The 23320-nt window shown below is 42.8% G+C and overlaps 1 protein-coding gene across 1 annotated transcript in view; it reads right to left on the reverse strand.

Moving 5' to 3' along the window:
• Window positions 1-586: 586 nt before the first annotated feature.
• gpc5a (glypican 5a) overlaps window positions 587-23320 on the reverse strand; it is a 1114293-nt gene continuing 1091559 nt past the window's right edge. Inside the window, exon 8 of the mRNA XM_067986491.1 lies at window positions 587-903. Within this exon, the coding sequence (XP_067842592.1) occupies window positions 734-903 (170 nt within the window). The 3' untranslated portion in view covers window positions 587-733. The remainder of the gene's footprint in view (window positions 904-23320) is intronic.

Below are 23320 nucleotides of genomic sequence, written 5' to 3' on the forward strand. Positions count from 1 at the left end.
CTATTTGCCACTGGCATTGGATTAGCTTCCCAAGTGAGGCAGAATGCTGTCGATCCACTTGGATTTGTATTGCTGAGTGTCTAGAAGGCCTCTGCCTTACACAGAAAAATAAAACTAATCTGAGGCCACGGACCCAGAGTAGCAGAGGACACAAATCAAAAGCTGCTATTGCGGTAGGGTACAATTCAAATGCTGGAGATACAAAAGGCGACAAACCAAAGGAGAAGAGTACCAAATGAGCAAAAGAAAGGAGGAAAAAAGACTGGTGATGTAGGAGGGAGCGAACAAAGATAAGGGTGTGAAAAGATCCTGAGGAAAAGTAGAATAGTTCTGGATGTAACACTAGATTAGTCAATATGTAGTACATCTAGCACAATTGTTCCTAATAGATTAGGGGCACAAGGGTGAAGAAGATGATATAGTGAAAAACATGGTCATTATGTTTCAGTTGTTTTAAGCAGAAGTGTGTTCCACATTTTCTATGCATTACAGCAACAATTATGAAAAAAGCTCTGTAAAGCCAAATATTGTAAAGCAATGTTATAAAAATACATAGAACTAAAATCATATCTTCATTTGCAGCAAGCACTGGATAAACTAAAATAATCAAAACAAAAAGTATTTTTTAAAGCAAAAGTATATCATAGCCATTCTTATGTTTAATATTCTTTGCATCACTGCTGTTTCCATTATTTACCTAAAAGGCATAAGGCAGAAATGGAAAGATGTGAATTTACCAAAAAAGAATCCAAGAAACCAAAGTGATCAGAGTAACCATTACATTTTCGCTTGTGACCATGACTCCTGCACCAGGTATATTTGAATCGCTGCCATCTTCTGTTCGAGAGGTTGTATCGACATCATCCAGAGCAAAATCATGTCTATTTGTCTTGTCAGGCAGTCCTGCCAAAGCAAATAAGAAACAGAGGATGATGCATTGCTTCATCAGTTAAGGTAAGATGATACTGTGTGTATCCATCTAAATATACAGAGCTGAGGGCCTGCCACACCTTCTCCCTCACTCTGACTATCCAGGCCAGTTTCTAAACTCCAGGCAATGCGACACAAAAGCAAGCACATCAACATTCGAACTGGAACCAAGTCATGAGCAAATATTGTGATTTACAGGAGAATGAAAAGAAAATTGGTCCTGGCAACAGCATCAGCTGAAAAAGAATTAGTAACCAGCATAAAACTTCATCTCCTGCCAAAAGAACCAGTTATGTGTAATTATCCATCATAATGAACAACTCCAAATTCAATACTCTGATTAAATTACACCAATATTGACATACCAATTAAATCAGGGCAGCTGAAGAAAAGGTTTCATATTAGGTGGTAGTCAATACAAATATAATTAAATGAGTCAGTTGCACTGATAACAACAGAGCAAGGATATGAACAAGTCTAGCCACTTTCATTTAGTGTCTCTTTCCTTCAGCAGAAGATTTAGATCATTGCAGGGAAGTTTGAAATTAAAGCTGTAATGCTAGAGGAAAGTCTGGATCAGGGATTCTTGTGTTAACTTTCCAGTCCAAGTGTAGGTGCTGCAATTCATGTTTCTTGTACCTGCACCCGTGTCCATAAAATATCCTTATTCTTATCATGTATGACATGCCATCAGATTCATTACAGCTCTGTACATTTCTGTAAATGTTGTTCACACAAAATATACAACTACAATAACTTGTAAACCCAAGTAAAATTCAGAAAAATTAAAATGAAACAAGCCCTTTTAAATAAAATCTTGCGAAAAGTGCTGGTTATCGTAGATTAGTGCTTGATTGTTTAAGGCAAGCTTCCTTCAAGTAACAAAAATTGTCAGAGTTGAGCTTTTGTCATTTGGCTTTGGATGATCAAAGCCACATACTCCGGATTTCTAATAAACCAATCTTTGGATTCTGTTAGGAATATACTATCATTAATGCTACCAGGGGTTACTAATCCTTCTTAATAATAACTGCCACGACGATTTGGGCCCAAGTGTGACCAAACATGCATTCACTATAGACACAAGAACAACGTTCTAATACCAAATAAAAATTATTTATATAACAACAATTAAATCTGAGTGGAGCAGGCAGTTTGTTGGTCTACCGCAAACCAAGAAACATAAGAACATAAGAAATAGGAGCAGGAGTAGGCCAATCGGCCCCTCGAGCCTGCTCCGCCATTCAATAAGATCATGGCTGATCTGATCCTAACCTCAAATCTAAATTCATGTCCAATTTCCTGCCCGCTCCCCGTAACCCCTAATTCCCTTTACTTCTAGGAAACTGTCTATTTCTGTTTTAAATTTATTCAATGAGGTAGCTTCCACAGCTTCCTGGGGCAGCAAATTCCACAGACCTACTACCCTCTGAGTGAAGAAGTTTCTCCTCATCTCAGTTTTGAAAGAGTAGCCCCTTATTCTAAGATTATGCCCCCTCGTTCTAGTTTCACCCATCCTTGGGAACATCCTTACCGCATCCACCCGATCAAGCCCCTTCACAATCTTATATGTTTCAATAAGATTGCCTCTCATTCTTCTGAACTCCAATGAGTAGAGCCCCAATCTACTCAACCTCTCCTCATATGTCCGCCCCCTCATCCCCGGGATTAACCGAGTGAGCCTTCTTTGTACTGCCTCGAGAGCAAGTATGTCTTTTCTTAAGTATGGAGACCAAAACTGTATGCAGTATTCCAGGTGCGGTCTCACCAATACCTTATATAACTGCAGCAATACCTCCCTGTTTTTATATTCTATCCCCCTAGCAAGGTGCTTAAACAGGCTTTAGGCCCTTCATTAACATATGCAAGTGGTCTAACGCCTGTTTTTGGCAGCTGTCAGGGATGCTTGAATATCGCCAACGTGACGTTAGATGTGTTTCAGGCACCCTTGTAGCGTGGGAGACAGCACCAGGAAATTAGTGCTTTTTTCCCCAGTTCGGCAGCTGAAAAATGAATGCAGCGAGGTCCAATTTCTTCCCCATTGCATTAAGCTATTTGTATCTATGAACCAAACACTATTCAATATACATGCAACTGATATCTGAGAAAATGTTTCCTTTGAATAGATATTCCCATTTAAAAGGGTTATGTTAACTATTATGTTCTGTAGTATGGTTAAGAAACATACTTGTGAAGCTGAATTCGATTACAGTAAACCGAGACTCTATTTGCCTGTTCCTATGTGTCACAGTTGTTGTATTTTTGCAATAGATATTTGTATGAATTCAGCGTCACGCCTGGAAGCAGACTTTGCAGCTCATACAATTCAGTGTGCAAATATTTTCTGCCCACTATCTGGATAAACAATCACATGACCCAGGAATCATAACGGAGAACCCATGCTCTGCATGCCAACTACTTAAATGTATCACTTGACGCCACATGTGTTCTCCTTTCTTTATGGAAGGTGGACTGAAATAGCATCTTACCGAATGAGGCTTCAAACCATCAAATGGTTTATTTATATAAAATACACGAATAAACAATGAACAGTTTTCACTGCGCGAACAATCAATTTTCCTACACTGCTCTGTCAGGAAAATTAAGAAATATGCAACTTACTAACTCTATAAACATGGGGATACCTTTGCTGGCTTAATCTCGCAAAGGTAGGCTGGTTCAGTGTTACAACACAGTGAGAACACAGACCACTGTGTGTCTCAGAGAGAGAGAGAGGGAGAGTGTCACCTGCCTTAAGTCTGCAAATTGTTGCGGGGGTGGGGTGGCGGGGAGGGGGAAGAGGGGTGTTGCTTGGCCCACCAAGCTATCAATGCTAAAGGTAATGCCTACTCGTTGTTGTGACCGCCTGAGGCTCCTACGTGTCTGCCCTAGCAAAGTCCCCCCACTCTGCGGATGGAAGGGAATGACACCTGGGCTCTTGGGTGTCTCCAGGAGTGAGCTTCTCACAATAGTATGAAATGTTTGAAATTGGATTTAAAACAATCCTCCTATTGAATAGGTACTTAACACTTCAAGTTACTGTTGTTGAAATTAATTCCATGCTGCAGGCTTATTGTTGACACAAATGCTAAATCTAACATTACAGAAATATTATAAGTTAAAAAATTCAGCTCAGGCAATCCAGGGAAAATCCAATTTATTCCACTGTGATTCAGGTGGACGTGAAAGGTGCTTTGGCACTATTAAAAACAGAGCAGATCATTTTCCTGGTATCCTAGCCAAAATTCCTCCCTTAACCAACATCATCAAAAACAGAATAACTGGTCATTCATCTCATTTGTGGGATTTTGCTGTGCACAAAATGGCTGCTGCCTTTGTCTATTTAACAACAGCCACTGTAATGTTTTGCAATACTTCTGAGAGACACAATGAGGTCCTATATAAATACAAGTCTTTCTATTTTTTCTTTTTATTATGATAAACAAACGTCTACCTGAAAGAACGAAACAGATTTAACGTGTCAGACTAGTAATTTAATTTGTCTTGATTGTAGTTGATATGAATAGGGGTTGCTGCAGAGGACAGTGATGATTGAAATTTCTTGAGAGTGACTGATAGTATGTGATCTTGCTTGAAGCAAAAGAGCAAATGGAGAAAGCACTTGTTTCTCATCTACCAAGGGAACCCAGCCTCATTCAATATTGCTTAATTTGTTTTTATTAGATACACCAGAGATCTACAGTGCTGTTCAGTCTTTCCAAATGACAATGCTCATGTAGATAAATTAATTATAAAGAAAATGACAGACTACGTTTGTGTTATTGGTTGTATTACATGGCAATGCAAGTTTTAGTCTGCTCTGGACAAACCAATATTAATAGCAAAGAAGTAGAGGGATTTAGTTCATTGGATAGCTCTGCTGAGAATGAAATAGTCAGGAGAACATTACAAAATTAACAAGTGATGGTGATTTAGTTTTTGACTGAATGGAAGACACACAAGTGACATAGAACCTTGGCCAATGGGAAATGTCCGAAGATTTCCATTGAAATTAAAAGCTGCTTTCCTTCAAAATCACAACCAACAGAATTTCAACCAAGTTTATTTTGGAATGAAATAATTCACAACACGACATAATCTGTTATGTGTTGGCATACTTTGTAAGGACATTTGTTTAAATGCTAAATATTGCCATTTTATAGTATGCTATTTTCATAATAATCACAATATTAACAGGTCAGAAATAAAACTCTACAAACCGCACAAAATATAAGGGGTGTAATTTTCAAGGTCACCATTTGGGCAGTAATGTGGTGGAGAGGATCGTCCACCCATCACAGAACTTGTCCAAAAATTTAATGAGTTCTATAACCATGGGAAATCTGCTCTATCACATTACCTCCACAGCTGACAATTACCCCCATGGTTTCTCTCTTACCTCTCTGTGCTGTCTTCTTGCTTTGTCTCTCCTCTTCCGCTTCTGTCTCTCCCTTTCTCTTCTCTTCTGATTCCCTCTCCCTAACTCATCTTTTTGCTTCTACCTTTATCTTCTTTTGCTTATCTCTATACCTTTTGTTCTTTTATTTTTTCCTTTTGAGTGGGAGATGGTGGATGGCATAGTGTGATGTTGTGAGAAGAGGTGTCACCAATGGCTGTAGGCCGGATTTGTGATGGGGGTTGTGGGGAAAATGCACAATCACTCATGCTTTCCCCACTCCTCACTCCCATTGCATTCCCTACACCTTTACCTTTCCACTATCCCCTCCCCTTCCTATCATTCCCTTATATATTCCCCTTTGAACTATCCACTCCACCCCTGTATTCGCCCGTTCTCCTTGTTCTGCTGAGGGTGGGTGGCGACAGGCCAGAGACCCCCTCACCCTCAACCAGTTTCCCTCCTCCCCTCCGCTCCCCTTCCCTCTCCTACCTTCATTTCCTATCTGTTTCTCTTAAAAAGGTTTTGTTTGTTTTCAAAATTCAATTTACATGTTCATAAAAAAAATCAAGGTAGAATGAGGAAGGGCACTCTGGGGTACAAATTAGTCTAGGCCCCTTTTCCAGGCCCAGACTTGGCACTATGCCCAAGTAGAAAGGCGCGAGGCTCCACATTAACATATTCAAATGACCAAAACGCCTGTTTAAGGTGGCCACCCAGGACGCCATAAAATGGGCGCCACATACTTAGCAGTGGGACCAAAGCCAGTGCAGATTGGGCATAGGCTGTCCCACTAATAAATTGGAATGCGGGCACAACGCATACCAATTTCTACCCCTCCACCTCATCTCTCTATATCCATCTGTCTTTTTCTATATCCCTCAACCAAAACCAGGAGCAAAGGAATTTAGATGTCCCTGTGCACAAATCACTAAACACTACTGCACAGGTACAAAATTCAATCAAAAAGGCTAATGGAATACTGGTCTTTATTTCAAGGGCACTGGAATACAAAGTTGGGTATATTATGCATCAATTGTACAGAGCCTTCTTTAGACTCCATCAAGAGAAATGCATTCAGTTTCGAGGGGCTGAATGGTCTATTTCCTTCCTATGTTCTGCATCAGTGCTGAAGTTGAATGTCACACCCACGCTATCGTCCTCTCTCTCTCTCTGACTCCAGTCTCTCTTTTTCTCTCTAAGGCTAATATACTTTCTGAAGTTTATAGATCACAAAAACGGTACAAGAAGTGTGTAATCAGTATACTGTAACTTCTCTCTCTTACACACACAAATGCACGTACATAGGTACGCCGCCTCTGTGTTTAAAAGAACACTCAATATAAACTTTACCTGAATGAAGCTTTTGAAATTTGTCCTCCAGTCCTTTTCAAATAAGTTTTAGCAAAAACAGATAGAAGCTAAGGAAAAATGCATAAAGAAAAATATTTCACCAGTACAGCTGACTGAATGTTACTGATGCATCCTGAGGAATTAGGTACCTTGCACATACTAATACTGCACAATCTAAATTTAGCTCACAGCTTCATAGCTCTGGGAATAATTATCAAGGCCAATCTTCAAACCCAAGTATCTAGAAGAAGCTGACATCTTCCATTAAAAACAGTGGCATTAAAATACACAAAAGACAGTTTAGTAGATAAATTTAATCATGTTATTGTTATCATAGAATCATAGAACAGTTACAGCACAGAAGGAGGCCATTTGGTCTATTGAGCCCATGCTGGCTCTTTATAAGAGCAATACAGTTAGTAGCCCTGAAAATGTTTTCCCTTCAAGTATTTATCCAATTACTTTTTGAAAGCCACGAATGAATCTGCTTCCACCACCCTTTTAGGTAGCACATTCCAGATCATAACTACTCGCTGCATAAAAACGTTTTTCCTCACGTCGCCTTTGGTTATTTTGCGAATCACCTTAAATCTGTGTCCTCTGGTCCTCGACCCTTCTGCCAATGGGAACAGTTTCTCTTTATTTACTTTATCTAAACCCTTCATGATTTTGAACACTTCTATCAAATCTCCTTTCAACCTTCTCTGCTCGAAGGAAAACAATCGCAACTTCTCCAGTCTATCCACTTAACTGAAGTCCTTCATCCCTGGAACCATTCTAGTAAATCTTTTACCATTCTAGTAAACCCTCTCTAAGACCTTCATATCCTTCCTAAAGTGCGATACCCAGAATTGGACACAACACTCCAGCTGTGGCCAAACCAATGTTTTATAAAGATTCAACATAACTTCCTTGCTTTTGTATCTATGCCTCTATTTATAAAGCCCAGGATCCCGTATTCTTTTTTAACCGCTTTCTCAACCTTCCTGCCATCTTCAACGATTTGTGCACATATACCCCCAGGTCTCTCTGTGTTCCTGCACCCGCTTTAGAATTGTACCATTTAGTTTATGTTGTCGCTCCTCATTGTTCTTGCCAAAATGTATCACTTCACACTTCTCTGCGTTAAATTTCATCTACCATGTGCCGGCCCATTCCACCAGCCTGCCTATGTCTTCTTGAGGTCTATTACTATCCTCCTCACTGTTTACTACACTTTCAAGTTTTGTGCCATGCTTTTTAATTTCTAATTTTGTTAAACTCTTATTTTGGACATTTTAAATTTCAGTTTCTGAAGAAAAAATGGCATTACAGAAATTTTCAGATGAAATTGTTCCGGAAGTATTTTGAGCAATTTGTGGGAGAAAGATAATACAGGGCCACCCAATTGCCTGATTGCACAATCACAGGGAATGCGTTTACGAAGATGGTTTCCATTATAAATGTGGACATAAAATATAATGGAAAAATTTTGGTGTGAAAGTGCAACAAAAAAGAGTGACAACAGTAAGTAAATATATATATAACCATAGTTCCTCCATAATGCTTGCCCAAGCATGATTGTTAATGATGCTGTTACTATTATAACATAGCAGTGTCTGGGAGTTTTTGGGATTGAACAAGGCCATGAAATAGTTTATTACACACCATCACTAAATCAGGGACAAATACCATCTGTAGCAGCAACATCAATATTAATTTCATAGCAAAAAAAAGTGACTACATTTTGTTTAACTAACTGGATATAATATATACAACCTGCAAAAAAGTAACATATTATACAATAGACTCTAGAAAAAAAGTCAAACAATTTAAATATTACACAAACTTAGTAACCTTCAGCAAACATTAGAATTGTTCTGGTAATTGCTATAATATATTACCTTCTTCCATATTACACATTGCATTAGAAAACAATACTTACCTCTGACCATTGCTACTACCAATATATTATAATTCCAAGATAGTCACAATTTTTTTCTAAGATTTTATAATTTTATTTAATTATGCTTGTTTTTTCCAAGGAAACATCCCTAAATTATATCAGGTCAGGCCAAGGTCTTCAATGTTACAAGAAAACTATCAATAAATGTTTTCTACAAACAAAATTTGTTGATCATTTTAATGCATAGTTTATCCAGATTGAAGAATCTGTCAATACATTCTGCAGCCTTTAGTATTTAATAATGATGAATGCCCCTCCCTTCATGCCATTGCATCAGCAACATTTGTCAACAGTAAATTGATGGCTGAATTTTTTTCTCCGTCTTCTGACATGTCCGCAGAAAAAAATCACACAAGACAGATTTTCATGTGAATTTCATGTAAATGATGCAAAGACATTGCTGCAACACTGGGGAGTTATCTCAGTTATACACAGCTTGATGTTCTTTGCCTCGAGGGTGGTAGTAATCGTGTGAGGTGAGTGCAAAGCACCGAATGGAAGTGTTCTGTGGGTCACAGTACAAAAAAAAATTGATTCGGGATTACCTTCCTCTAGATCCCATTAAAAATGTTGGCTAAAAATGTTGAGTGAAGAAAAGCCTATCCTGACTACCAAAGAACTCACATGCATCAAACCCACTGGACCACCACAAATGAAACAATTTTTTTCTTGTCAGCCACCTGACATTTCCAGGTGAATCCTGGGTCTCCCTAGCAGCTGCCAGTACAAGCTGCCTGGCAAACAGAGATGCCAGGATTAAAAATATTAACTTGCTTTAAAAATAAAACAATGACTTGAAAGGATGCAGTTGTATAAAGAAGCTGTTTTGCTTACATTTTTTTGGTGGGGGGGGGAATATTAACTTGAAAGTACATGCAATAATGTAGTCTCATTCTTTATGAGGGTATATGTTGTTTTTTTTCTGGACAATCAAGTAGATTTCATTCACTGTTTTGACAACTTGAAAAAGATTTTATCAACTGTGATATGTCTTGTGCGAGGAGCTGCTGCTAGAACAACCAGATTGTGCACATTGTGCCGAGCCTGAAGCCTCTGCACCCCTCACTGGTACAGTTGCCACTCACAAAGACAGCAATGACAATACCAATGAACTGCCAGTTATGTCTGCAGCCAATGTCAACCAGGCTTTACTAACTGTGTAGAAGTTCACAGTGCAAAACCCAGAACGTGATTTCATGTACAAAAAAGACGTTATCAAAAGACTTCTGCAAAAATGTCACCAAGATGTGCAGATCTGAGAGAGAGAGAAGACTCAAGCAAGAGAACTGCAGGACTGTCAATAGCAGTTAAAATTACAACTACAGTTACAGTTAAAGTATGAAAGTGTTAAGATAAAATGTGTTATTGTATATTTAAAATGTTTAAAATTACTGTATAGTGTTAAATTGTTTAAGTGCTTTAATGTTCACTAAAGTGTTAAATAACAGGTCATTAATACTGCATACAACCGTGGCGTCCTATTTGACCCTGAAATGAGCTTCTGATCACATATCCGTTCCATCATCAAGATCACCTCCGTAACATCGCCCATCTCCGCCCCTGTATCAGCTCATATGATGCTGAAAACCCCTCATCCTTGCTTTTGTTATCTCTAGACTCCACTATTCCCATGCTTTCCTGGCCAGCCTCCCACCTTGCACCCTCCATAAACTTGAACTCATTCAAAACTCTGCTGCTTGTATCCTAACTTACATCAAGTCACATTCACCCATCGCCCTTGTGCTCGTTGACCTACACTGGCTCCCAGTCCGGCAATGCCTCGATTCTAAAATTCTCATCCTTGTTTTCAAATCTCCATGGCCTCGCCCCTCCCTATCTCTGTAACCTCCTCCAGCCCTACAGTCCTCTGAGACCTCTGCACTCCTCCAATTCTGGCCTCTTGCGCATCCCCGATTTTCATCGCTCCGCCATTGGTTTTTTTTTTCCAAAAATATACTTTATTCATAAAATTTGCAGCAGTACATACAAAACAGTTGTCATATCACTTTCCAAACGTACACAATACAGATTATACAATTTGCAGGTTACGTTAAGTGCAGTACAATGAACACATTGGACATCATTGCAGTTCATGACACTCTAGGGTGTGGTGGCTGTGCCTTCAGCTACCTAGGCCCTAAGCTCTGGAATTCCCACCCTAAACCTCGCTGCCCCTCCACCTCTCTCTCCTCCTTTAAGGTGCTCCTCCAAACCTACCTCTTTGACCAAGCTGTCCTAATATCTCCTTACGTGGCTCGGTGTCAAATTTTATTTGATAACGCTCCTGCAAAGCGCCTTGGGACATTTTACTATGTTAAAGGGTCAAGTTGTTGTTGTAGTATATTTATGTTTGGTTATTTAAGTTTCAGTGACCAATTTGAATTTGCTAGTCCAACACCCTTGCTTATCAAACAAAAATGGTGTCAATTGGATTAACAAGTATAGACTGTATAGACTATGCTCATTCCTTGTGAGTTTTCTAGATTTAAAGGATTATGGAATTGGCACCTAAGTATAGCTGGTCCAGCTTTTGTCCAACATCATGTAGATCAGTGGACATGATAATGAACCTGTTGCTTCTGTCACTGTATGGTATACTGCTTGAAAATGGAGTCGGATGGAAGGTGGGTTAAAATTGTGGCCCTGACAAAATAGCAGGAGTAATACTAAGCTTGTAATTATTTGTTTGGAAATACAGAATTTTATTTTCAGATTCTTATATTAATGATTCTACCATCAATGCTGGACTTATTCATACAGCTCTTTTAAATGCTGGATTAACCTTCAGTTGGTACAAATATCCAAATGGACCTTGGCAGTCGCAATATCTATTACCATTGAGATGGAAACACTTCTACAATATTGAAGCCAAATATAAGAAATAAGGAAGAACCAAAAATGCCGACCAAAATCGTTACAATATAAAAAGATGAAAAGTATCAAAAAATGGGGTTCAAATATATGCTGGTTTGAAATGAGGTCATTCAGTAAAGCCTTACTTTGGACTCACACTGGAAAGGGGGATGGGGGGGGGGGCGGGGGGGGGAGAGAGTTGTTTGTCGCTTTTCTTGAAAAACATTTGAGCTAATTGCAAACATTAAACATTGCTTTCCCAAAGGCTTTATCCAATGAGTAGCTTAGCCTTACAGGTAATAAATTGGATAGCCAGGTGGTGAAGGATAGAATACTGGAGCCTGGTCTTCAGTTGCTTCCAAGCCTTTATTCACAGAGATCCACATTATCCACGCCACACCCTAGATAAGCTCTCATACAAAAGTGTCCCCAATTGATATGTACCACCTGAATACAATTAACACTAATTGATATAAATCACAATTAACATTACAGACCAGAAGGTCCAAAGTTCAATCCCTGTCTTTTCTGAGTTAACTGATTTCATGCTGGGCAGCAGTAGCACAACAATGGGCCTCAGGGCCTCCCTAGGAATTGAAAAATTGGCCTGGATTCCTGCTCCTGATTGCCAAAGGTGACCCCTGTTGGATATGTGCATAGGAAAAAATGGGATGGGGCTCAGTCCTCCCAACACTCACTGTCAAAGGTCACACTAAAATATTAGTTCCTTGGACATTGGAGGGTGTCTGGCACCTGTGGAAATGTACTCCATCAAAGAGTCAATATGTTGAGAAGGGGAATGAAGGAGGAGAGAGGATAGTAGGGAAGGAAGAAGGGAGGGGAAGATGGATGTGGAAAGGGGAGGAAAGTGGAGGAGGAAAGGGGAGGGGACGGGAAGGTGCGGGAAGGAGGAAAAATTGTCAAGAAAAAGATAAACAACCACATATTACAGAGATTTGGCTATTCCTATTTGACCCTGAGCTGAGCTTCCGATCCCATATCCTCTACATCACCAAGACCACCTACTTCCACCTCTGCAATATCGTCCGGCTCCACCCCTACCTCAGCTCATCTGCTGCTGAAACCGTCATCAATACCTTGTTTACCACCAGACTCGACTATTCCAACGCTCTCCTGGGCGGCCTCCCACCTTACACCCTCCGTAAACTTGAGCTCATCCAAAACTCTGCTGCCTGTATCGTAACTCGCACCAAGTCCTGTTTAACCATCACCCCTGTGCTCGCTGACCTACATTAACTTCTGGTCTGTCAACGCCTCAATTTTAAAATTCCTATCCTTGTGTTCGAATCCCTCCAAGGCGTCACCTGTACATTTCTGTAACTTGCACCAGCCCTCCAACCTTCCGAGATCTCTGCGCTTCTCTAACTCTGGCCTCTTACGCATCCCCGATTTTCATTGCTCCACCATTGGCGGCCACGCCTTCAGCTGCTGCGATCCTAAGCTCTAGAATTCCCTCCCTAAACCTCTCCACCTCTCTAGCTCCCTCTCCTTCTCTAACATGCTCCTTAAAACCTACCTCACCTGTCCTAATATCTCTTTATGTGGCTTGGTGTCAAATTTTGTCTTTCAAATGTTCAACTGGCATGCTGCAGGAATTCTTATGGCTTTATTGCTTCTAGAATTCACTACGATAACTTGTGAGATTGTTTCCTGCAAAACATAGAACAAATTGGTGAGACTTCTTCCTGGGGTAAAAGACAGGACCAAGAAAAACCCCGAAAAATGTAGAGAATGTTTAAGAGGCTCATGAAGTCCAAAGGTACTTGAACATTGAAGTTCAGAGAACTAGCTGGTATAAAGATAATAAATAGCCAGTACGTTTAGAGAAACAACCCACCTTGGTTATAATTTGGCTCCCACTTCCAAAAATTCTTGATATTAGCAACATAATAGTATAATTTTAAAATCTTTTTTGAGTTGATCGTTGTGGATTTTGATTTTAAATTCCTTGTTTTTGGAGAGATTCCTGTTCTACATCTCAGAGAGTGGGCGAGGATTCTTGCCTTCTCTGTTGTAGCTCTGCAACTCTGTAGACTCTATTGTCTATGGTTATTGTTATCTGGGATTTTCTCCTTCTCATTAATGCTTTTCAGATGTTTGACATCTTGATTAATGTTTACCATGTTCTAGATTACTCATCTATTGTTACCTTTCAACTGTCCTATTGTTATATATGCTCTGTCATTTAATTGAGGGGGGGGGGGGTGAAATTGGACCTTGTTGCACCCATTTTCCAGTTACCGAAAACAGGTGCAAAAAGGTCCAATTCAGAAAGCCAACCTCTCACGCCAAACAGCATCAGAAACATTTCCAATGCCATATTGGTTTGCACGCTGTAAAGGCTTTCCTGGTAGCCATCTAACACAGGTGTTAGGCACCTTGAATGTGCTAATAAGGGCCCAACTCCTGTTTTAGGGCCCAAAGCGGAAATTGCTCAGCTCAGGATTACTTGATGTACATGCGGCATAACTAGTGGTCCTTAAAGAGTTCTGCAGGACGCTACCAAAAAGGTAAGTTTTTTAAAAATACTTAACTGAATGTGGGCCGCTGCTGGCCAGCGCTCGCACCCCTCTCCCCCCCACCTCCCCCGGAATCACCTGATGCCCTTGGCCAGCTAGAATTTGGCTCTCCCTCATGCAAAGTGCCTTCTTTCACAATCTACCACTAGTGGCTGTGAGGAGTTGACAATGAATGTTTTATATGTTAAGCTCTACTATTTTTCCCACTGCTGATATCTGCTGCCATAAATCTTCCATCAGCTAGGTGGGTTAGAATTCTGGGCCTGGAGAAATGGGTCTGCATTTTCCTTAAAAAAAATGTCCATTTTCAGGTGGTCTTCAGGTAGTCTGGCAAGTTGAATGCTGAAACCCCACCTCTAGAAATGGCTGCCACAATATCCCTCCTGTGATGTGATCCTTCTGCTGCTGGAAGTGTGCGTCGCTGTATTTAAATGAAGCAGGGGGCATGGCCGAGTGCCCCCCAAGATTTCACTCCGTTTCTGCTCACTTACGGTCCCTGCAAATCACTGTAGCTGGAAAGGTGGTGGTGATGAGCCAATAAGTGAGAAGTGTGAGCCACACGAGGGAAGAGTTGGGTTGGATGATAGGTCAGACAGAAGTATGATTCGGCAACTTTGTTTTGGTTGGGAGTCACATCCAGTACTTTGAAGCTGCAGTGTCTGAGCATTTAATGATATTTTGTGGAACTGGCTGAGAGTTTGAAGGAACATCTACATAGTGAAATAATAGGCTTCCCGCTGGGGATTCCATTGTTCCTATGCCTTGAGGAAGAGGATGATGAGGACATGGAGGAAGAAAGGATGAAAGCCAGGAGAGTGCAGTAACACCCAACCTGCAGGTATCCATGCTACAAGGTCTACAGACCTTGGAGGGCCTTTGTGTATTTTTCTGATATGATGTGGAGATGCCGGTGATGGACTGGGGTGGACAAATGTAAGGAATCTTACAACACCAGGTTATAGTCCAACAGTTTTATTTGAAAATCACAAGCTTTCGGACCTTACCTCGTCAAGGAGGTAAGCTCCGAAAGCTTATGATTTTCAAATAAAACTGTTGGACTATAACCTGGTGTTGTAAGATTCCTTATATTTTTTTGAAAGGCAGCATCCGAGAAGTCTGTGTTTTCCCCTGACACCAGAGGCATGATTTTAACTCCCGTTGGGAGCGGGGAGGAGGGGGCGGCAGTGAAAGTAGATGATTTTAGTAGCGGGAACGAATCCAGGCTCCAAGCCGCCGACTTTCGCGTTTGACCCAGACGCATCTGGATGTGTGTGCGCTTCAGGAAGCCGAAAGTCCCGCCTGCGACTAAAGCAGGTGGGCTAATATTTAAAGTGACAATTAAGAGACGTAAACTTGTTAACAGGTTTCATTTTTAGTGTATTGAAGTAGGGAAATGATTTTAACTCTGCCTCAGCGTGTCTCCCGTGGCCTTGAAAAGACGCCATGGAAACAGAGGGGAGTTGCAGCTGGCAGCCAGTGATTGACACACGTGAAGAAAAGGTGAGTTTTTGCAGCAGGGCAATTAGTTCTCTCATTCAAGCCTTTGGCTGGGAGTTCTTTGTGTTTAGTCTGAAATTTCTTTGTTCAGGATGGGGGGGGCTCAATGGATTTATTCTACAGTACATCTGAGGAGGAGGCACATCACCATCCGTGGCAGGCACGGGGTGCAGTTCTGGGACTTGCAGCTCCACAAGACAGGTGAGCCACAAGGATCTGCAGAAGAGCAGAGAGGGGACCAACGGAGGGGCCAAGGTCGCAAGAGGCACTACCCTTGTGAGAGGGCAGAGGTTGAGCTTCCTGGAACAGTGCCTACGAAGGCTCAGATTGAGTCGACAGGTGGTCGCAGACATCTGCACACTGCTTCATGCAGAGCTGTTCCCGGCTGGGCCTGGTGGGTATGCATTGCCCGTTAAGGTCACCACTGTTCTCAATTTCTTCGCCTCCGGATCCTACCAAGGCGCCACCGGGGACATCTCCAGGGTCTCTCAGTCGTCTGCACATAAGTGTATACGACAGGTCACAAATGGCTTGTTTGCCAGGGCATTCCATTACGTCAACTTCCCCATTGACGACATGAGCCAGACTGAGAGGGCAGTGGGTTTCCACTCTCTGGCTGGCTTCCCATAGGTGTAGGGCACAATTGATTGCACACAAGTAGCAATCTGTGCACCTCCACATGAGCTAAGAATGTTCATCAACCGAAACGGATATCACTGCATCAATGCGCAGCTGGTTTGCGACCACCAGAAGAGGTTTCTGCAGGTGTGTGCCAAATTCCCTGGCAGCTGCCATGATTCCTTCATTCTGCGCGAATCGAACATCCTGGCCCTCTTCCACGTACAAAATAGACTTAAGGGCTGGCTCCTTGGAGACAAGGGATACCCCCTGCAGATGTGGCTCATGTGAGAAACCCCACTAATGAGGCAAAACAGCGGTATAACGACAGTCACGTCACCACCTGGTCTGTCAATGAACAAGCCATAGGACTGCTCAAGATGTGCTTCAGGTGCCTGGATTAATCTGGGAGATCCCATCAGTACGCACCAGAGAGAGTGTGTAGAATAATAGTCGTGTGATGCGTCCTGAACATCATCGCTCAACAAAGAGGATTACCAGGGGTTGAAATCCCATGCGCTCATGAAACATCTGCATCTGCCATTAACATTGAGGAGGAGGAGGAGGACGATGATGGGAAACCCATTGGCAGAGCAGCAGCTCACCCGGCTGCTCGTGATGCCAGGGAGTCACTCATATTTGAAAGATTCTCATAAGGCGATCTGCAAGGTGAAGATAGTCAAGTACTCAGACCACCATGACCTGACTGCTTAGATGCTCTCGGCCTACGCCATCTGGGTTTTGAAGTCCGCAAGGGCCCCGCCAAAGACTGCTCCACCTGCACCTGTGAAGGGGCAGGCGCGACCATCTGGAGAGGAGGCAGCATTGCGGGTACCGGTTGAGAGGAGGGCAATGGCTGAGATGTGGGAGTGCTTTGAGTGGAGTCCCCACTTCCATGTCCCCTTTCACCATAAACGCTCATGTCAGTCATACCACTCTACTGGACAACAGCTTGGAGGAAATGTGTGAGGCCACTGCTAATGTATCTGTCTCCCTGTTTAAGGCAGCAGAATGTTGTACACCCTGAGTCGCAAGGCCGTTGCTAGGGCCTGAATGGACTCATCTTTGAGCCATGCTTGAAGCTCAATGAAGGCTGCCGTTCTCTCCATTGCAGACATTCCTGTACTTACCTGTGCCACCAGTCCACTAACACTGGAGGTGGACTCCTCCAGCCTCGGCGCTAATGTGGAGACTGAGCGTGGCACATCTTCCAGTACGCTGCAATGGTGCATGTGTACCTTTATCATTCTCTTTATCAACAATGGTCCCCGGGGTTCAGCACCTGTGCCCAGCTGAGCAGAACTTGGAAAGGAGTGCGTCCACCGACGGGGGCTCTCCACCTCTGTCCCTGGTACCAGTGTCTGCTCATGCTCACTTGTGTGTGGTGACTCACCAGGTGACAACCCAACTACCTCTCTACTAGGACCCACCGAGGTGTGAGTATCTGCGCTGGTGCATGGCTCACTAAGATGTGATGGTGCGCCCTCAGAGGCATGTAGCTCCTCTGAGGAATTGCCCTTGTCCACGTCTTCATTCCTTGAAGGCCCTGGAAGAGAACATACAGCAATATTAATAATCATTGCAGAAGTAATGTGCGATGAGCATACTAAAGTGTGCAACATTGATAACATCAATCCATGTTGTGTGTGAGGGATGTTAAAGTTCTGTCACCAGACGTTTGCGGGGTGCCATTCTCAGCATCCCCGACAGCCAGGCACTCCACCATTTGGCTGATAGCTAAAGCCGCCTCCTCTGCCTCTGTGAGGGCCGCTATTTGTGGTGTCCCCCCTTCAGTCTGACTCCTCCCCCTTGCATTTTGCGCTCTCTTCTCCTACAAGTGGAGAAAGTGCAGACATGTGAGTGTATGAGGGTGACTGGGTCAGCCGATGGATGAATTGCTTTGTGTGAGGCTGACAATGAAAGAGATGCATCAGAGGGTGACTACCAGACACATTGATCACATTGCATCAGGATTGGGGTGAGTGGGAGTGGTGGGTGCACAAATGGGGAGGTGACGGAATGCACAGAAAGTGAAGCTAACTTGACACTGAGCCTTAAGTGGGTGTGAGTGGTGATGTGATGGAGTAGGCTTCGAAAGGCAGAATGTGAGGGGGGTGTGGGTGATGTGCACCACAGAATGCAGGTGAATCAGTAACTGTACTCACTTTTCCTGACCTGGTTAGGACATTGAAGCGCTTCCTGTACTGCACCCAAATCTGGGATACGTTGCTCCCGCTGGTCTCCTCCCCTGCCACCTCAAGCCAGGCCTTCTTGATGGCAGAGGCAGGGCGCTTCCTCCCATCGGCTGGGGACAGCATCTCCCTCCTCCTCGTCATCCCGGCCAATAGCAACTCAAGTGACGAGTCACTGAACTGGGGTGCTGGCTTGGTCGTATGCTGCTCCATCTCTTCAAATTCCGTCTTTCATCCTCAAAAGCCATGTGTGCAATGGACCTTTAAATAATCCATCTCCCAGCACGTCATTCGGGTGCGCAGTGCACACATTGACCCCCCCACCCCCCACCGCCCCCGGCCCTGCTGAGATCCCGCCACCATGATAAAATCACGCCTCAGCTGTTAGAATCTGACTTGCAGCCTCTTTCCACCAGGAAAATGGTCTTATCTGTGGCTGTGAAGGTGGCAAAAGCATTTAACTTTTATGCATCCAGATGTTTTCAGGCAGCCTCTGGTGACATTAGTCATATCAGTCACTGAGAGATAGAAATAGAGAGAGAGAGCGAGAGATCAAATCAACTTCCTCCAAGTGGCTGGATTCCCACAAGTCCAGGTTGCCTTTGATGACAAGCATATGGTTATAAGGACCCTTTCTGAAAGCCCAGTCACCTTCATCACCAGGTGAATGATTTCATTCAATATAAGTCCAGACAGGACGTGATGCAAGCCACCTCATCATAAATGCCATTGCATGCGAACCAGGGAGTATCCATGATTTGTTTCTTCTCAGCAATCCAGGATATCTGCAATACTCAGGCAGACCAATGTGACAGGTAGCTGATAGGAGACCAGGGGTACCAAAAACAGATTCAATGAGGCCTTGGGCATTGCCAGGATTATTGTGGAACAGACCATCAGAATTCTGAAGTCCCGTTTTAAAAAATTATTCTTGGGATGTGGGTGATACTGACAATGCAGTATTTATTGCTCATTCCTCCTTGTCCCGTGGGCATTCAGAGTCAACCACAGATTGCGGGACTGGAGTCACATGTAGGCCAGACCAGGTAGGGGGAGCAAATTCCCTGAAGGACATTGGTGAACCAGTTGGGTTTTTGTGACAATCTGGCAACTTTCATGGTGATTTTTTCAATTTCACATCTTGCCATGGGGAGGTCATAGGGAGCCCTGCAGTATAGTGCAACAAGGGTTTCCAGAAATGTAGTGGCTTACTGCATTCTTCATAATTTGGCCATTGCACAGTGATTGGGCCTTCCAATAGAAGATGAAGAGGAAGAAAGTGCTGGAGATCAATTCCGTGCTTATGATGAAAAAGCCCAGGAGAAAGAGGAGGTGTGCCCAGACACCCTGCTGCAACCAACACCCACCATCTGGCAGGACATCATTACCAACTTCTTCCAATAAAGAGGGTGACCTCCATCTGCATGTCACAATTACTTCCTGAAAGCCCTGAGCTAGGGTACTCTCCAGGCTATCGATGGAAGCAATCATTGCTGCCACTGTGGAAGTGACAACTGTCCTTAGACCCTTCCTGACACCTTGAGGCTGCATTGATCTCCTGGACTGCCAGAGTCACCAGGGTATTCATCACATCATGCCACACCTCCTGCATTGTATTGCAGATGTGAGTTCTGGATTCTTCCAACTTTTCCATCATCTGCATCACAGGACTGGAGACTGCTGCCACTGCTTGTACATGAGATCTATGCTCCCCTAATCATAGATATTTTAAAGACTGGGCCCCTGATATCTTGATCCTTAGGCTCCTCAGCACAGGGTAGCCATTTTTGTCATCTCCATGGAGACATTGCTGTTCCTCATTATTTCCTCCCAGCTCCTCCTGCTCATCCGTGCCCTGTAATTTACCCGGTGATATCCCCTCTATATCAGTGGTACCCTTGTCCCTAGTATGTGTAGCTGGGCTGGTGCTTGAATAAGTAAGGTGCCATGATGGAATAGGTGAATTAGGTAAAAGAAGGTTTCCTCTGGAGGTCTTAGCCTGCTTGTCCGATGCTTCTTTCTGTAAGCATTCAGCATCTGCCATGGACACAAAGGACATTCATTTTAGGAAGAAGCTTTCTGACTTGAATGACTGAGCAATAGCAGGAGGTCTTTCAAGTCATCAGACAGCAAAAACTCACAGTTCTGTAAGTGCTCCATCCCATAACCAACCTGAACCTGACAGCTCTCCGCAAATTTCTCCATCTCCCAACATCTCCTGACAGGTGCAGACAATGCAACAGGCTCTTCATCTCATTGCAGAAAATGTGACATGGGATAGTGGAATAGTAGGAGAGGAGATGTACCCGTGAGGGTGATGTTGGAATCTCTTGTGCCTACTAAGAGTTTCATTCATTTAATCTTAGACACTATGTGGTCTTGGATGGTGTGGAGATGAGTAACGCTTTCAGCAGTATCTCAGCTTCTGCATGAGCACTTGTGCCTTCACTTACCTTGGCCAGCCTGATGAGGTCATTCAAACATTTCTGACACTCATGGAGTGGTAGAGATGGCACTGACAGCCATATCCACCTCCTCCAGACTACTTGCACCTCCTTTTTCTGGGGCATCACTCCCTGAGTGCCAAAGAGCCTGTACCTTTTGGCTCTTATCTCTGCTAGTATTATCTCCACTGCAGCTTCTTAGAATCTTGGGGCCTTGGTCATTGCACACCCCCAGATAGTGCTCCTCTTTCTGTTATCACTTTCCAACAGTCAAGTGCAGCTCCATTCTCTTTGTCACTGTCTCTCCCCTTCAGACTGACCTGCTGCAGCAAACCCTGATTTCCTTCCGAATCAGTGGTGGAGACCCAATCAGCAGTTGGGATTCTTGCTGAAATCCTGCCCTGCATATTAAATGAGACCCCACTCCAGGGAAAATGCGGTCAGGTGCCAGCAGGATCACGTGGGTGCATGCAAGTCATTTGACCAACAATCTCAGGAAAATCGAAGTCAGGGTCTTGACTATCACAAATGCCAGAAAGAAGTGAGTCCCTTCTGTGGGAAAGAACTAGCCTGTTAGATTTTTGTTCTTCCTATCTCCAAAGATAGTGTTCCACTGCTACAAAGTGCTTCCGGTAGCTATTCAGCTGAGGATCAGTGAAACTCATCCACAGATAGTTGTCCAGCTTGAACAAAAATCAAGGCATGGATTCAAAATAGAGTTCAGTACTTATTGGTGGAGCTGATTGATTGCCCCAGAGAATAACTCTTATTGTCGAAAATGGAGTCTTGCTGCCAGGATCTTTAAAAAAATCTAATTACTGTAAAGAATTATAATCAATAGTAACACCTTTGTTTTATTATATGTTTTATCTTTGGCTCACCGTGGGCTGTTTTTCTACATTAAATGTGGTATATAAATGAAAGGTGTTGTTTTGGTCAATCTGTTGTGAATATTTTGTTGAAATAATGTCGTGATAACATTACTAAGATGCTGATATGGTAAAGTTATGGAGTGACAGAGATTGCATCACCATTATGCCATAAGAGAGTTAATGGGGTTGATTTTCACTTGGGAAAATTGGCGTTAACAGGACGGTAAGGGCCTTAAAATGGAGTTGGTGGGCTTAACCCTGATGATTGGCTGCTGCGACTTACACAGGGGCCTACCACTGGGCAGACGAGGTGCCTATCTAAAGCAAGCGGTAGGCCCCTTTCCCAGGCAAATCAGGGCATCAATGACGTAGTTAGGACCTGACTGTAATTTTAAGGGACATATGGGAAGAGTGTGTACTTTGCCTACGTGTACTGGCGTTCCGAAAAGGAAATGGACAGAAAAATTTTTAAAAATTGCTTTTTTGTGGAGCTGGAAGGAGCAGGAGTGCTCCTCTTGGCTCCACATAAGTAGCAACGGACTGCTTGCATGCTGGCCTCAGCCCGCCTCAGTGTTGCCTCCAAACCCCCCCTTCCAAAAAACTCTGCCGGATGACATTCCTGAGGCAGAGGCCAGTGAGATGCATTGGGGGGCCCATTTGGCATCTGCAGATCACCTGTCAAATTCAAATGAGGCCGGGCTTCAATTTCGTGGCTGGAGTGCTCCGTCAGTGAGCCACCCAAAAGTCAAAATCGGCCCCAATGTCTATTATTTCACAAAGAATAATCTTAATATATAGGATTATTCTTATTGCTCCATGTTGCAACACTTTTTACTCAAAGCACTTCAGCATATTGAGTTTGTGATTGCATCTTCACCAAAATGAATTCATTTCCCTTATGCATTTGCCTCAGAAACTCCTTCAATTATCCAAATGTCCTCAGAATTTATTATGTAAACAAAGCTATTCAAGAATTAGCAGAATAGAGAAGGATGTTAAACATCAGTCATTGCAACTATTTGAATTTGAAAAGTGATCTTGATGATGAGACTCCATCTTTAACATTACAATATAGTTGCTGGTTAGAAAAGCAATCAAACTGCTCAAGGCATCTTGACAACTTTCCTTTACATTCTTATATAGCAATGTCTATTGACACAATAGTATCATCATGTGATTCATGTCATGTGTTGGTCATGCTACTTGGTGTGGTTTCTGAGGGGGAAACAACCGAATGTGGCAATAGCTTTTAAAACAAAGTTGAACATTGTTTTAGATTCTAGTTCAGCTTTATTTTTAATCTAGTGTTTCACTGAGAGACTCATTTGCTGCTACAGAGTACACTTAAAGTTGTCTATTCTGTGGCTGAAAATTTTCATGATAAGGATTGTTTCCCAGCACAAGAGTTGAACTGATTACCTTTGATTGAAGATCATGCAGCACCTAGGGGGGCGAGGAGAATCGACTTTTATAAATTAGATGAGGCTATAAATTTGCACATGTTTCTTATGCCATAAAATAAGCACCATCAGCTGTTTTCATTCATCTGCACTATTACCACTTCATAATTTGCCAATAGCAGGTGTGTTCTTTGTTGTCCAAAGACTTGAATGTTGTAAAATGCTCCACCTAGTGGGCTCAGTAGAACTTGTGAAAGATGTCCTCTAAGATTTGTGTGTT

This window comes from Heptranchias perlo, chromosome 6, assembly GCF_035084215.1.
Source record: "Heptranchias perlo isolate sHepPer1 chromosome 6, sHepPer1.hap1, whole genome shotgun sequence".
NCBI lineage: Eukaryota > Metazoa > Chordata > Chondrichthyes > Hexanchiformes > Hexanchidae > Heptranchias > Heptranchias perlo.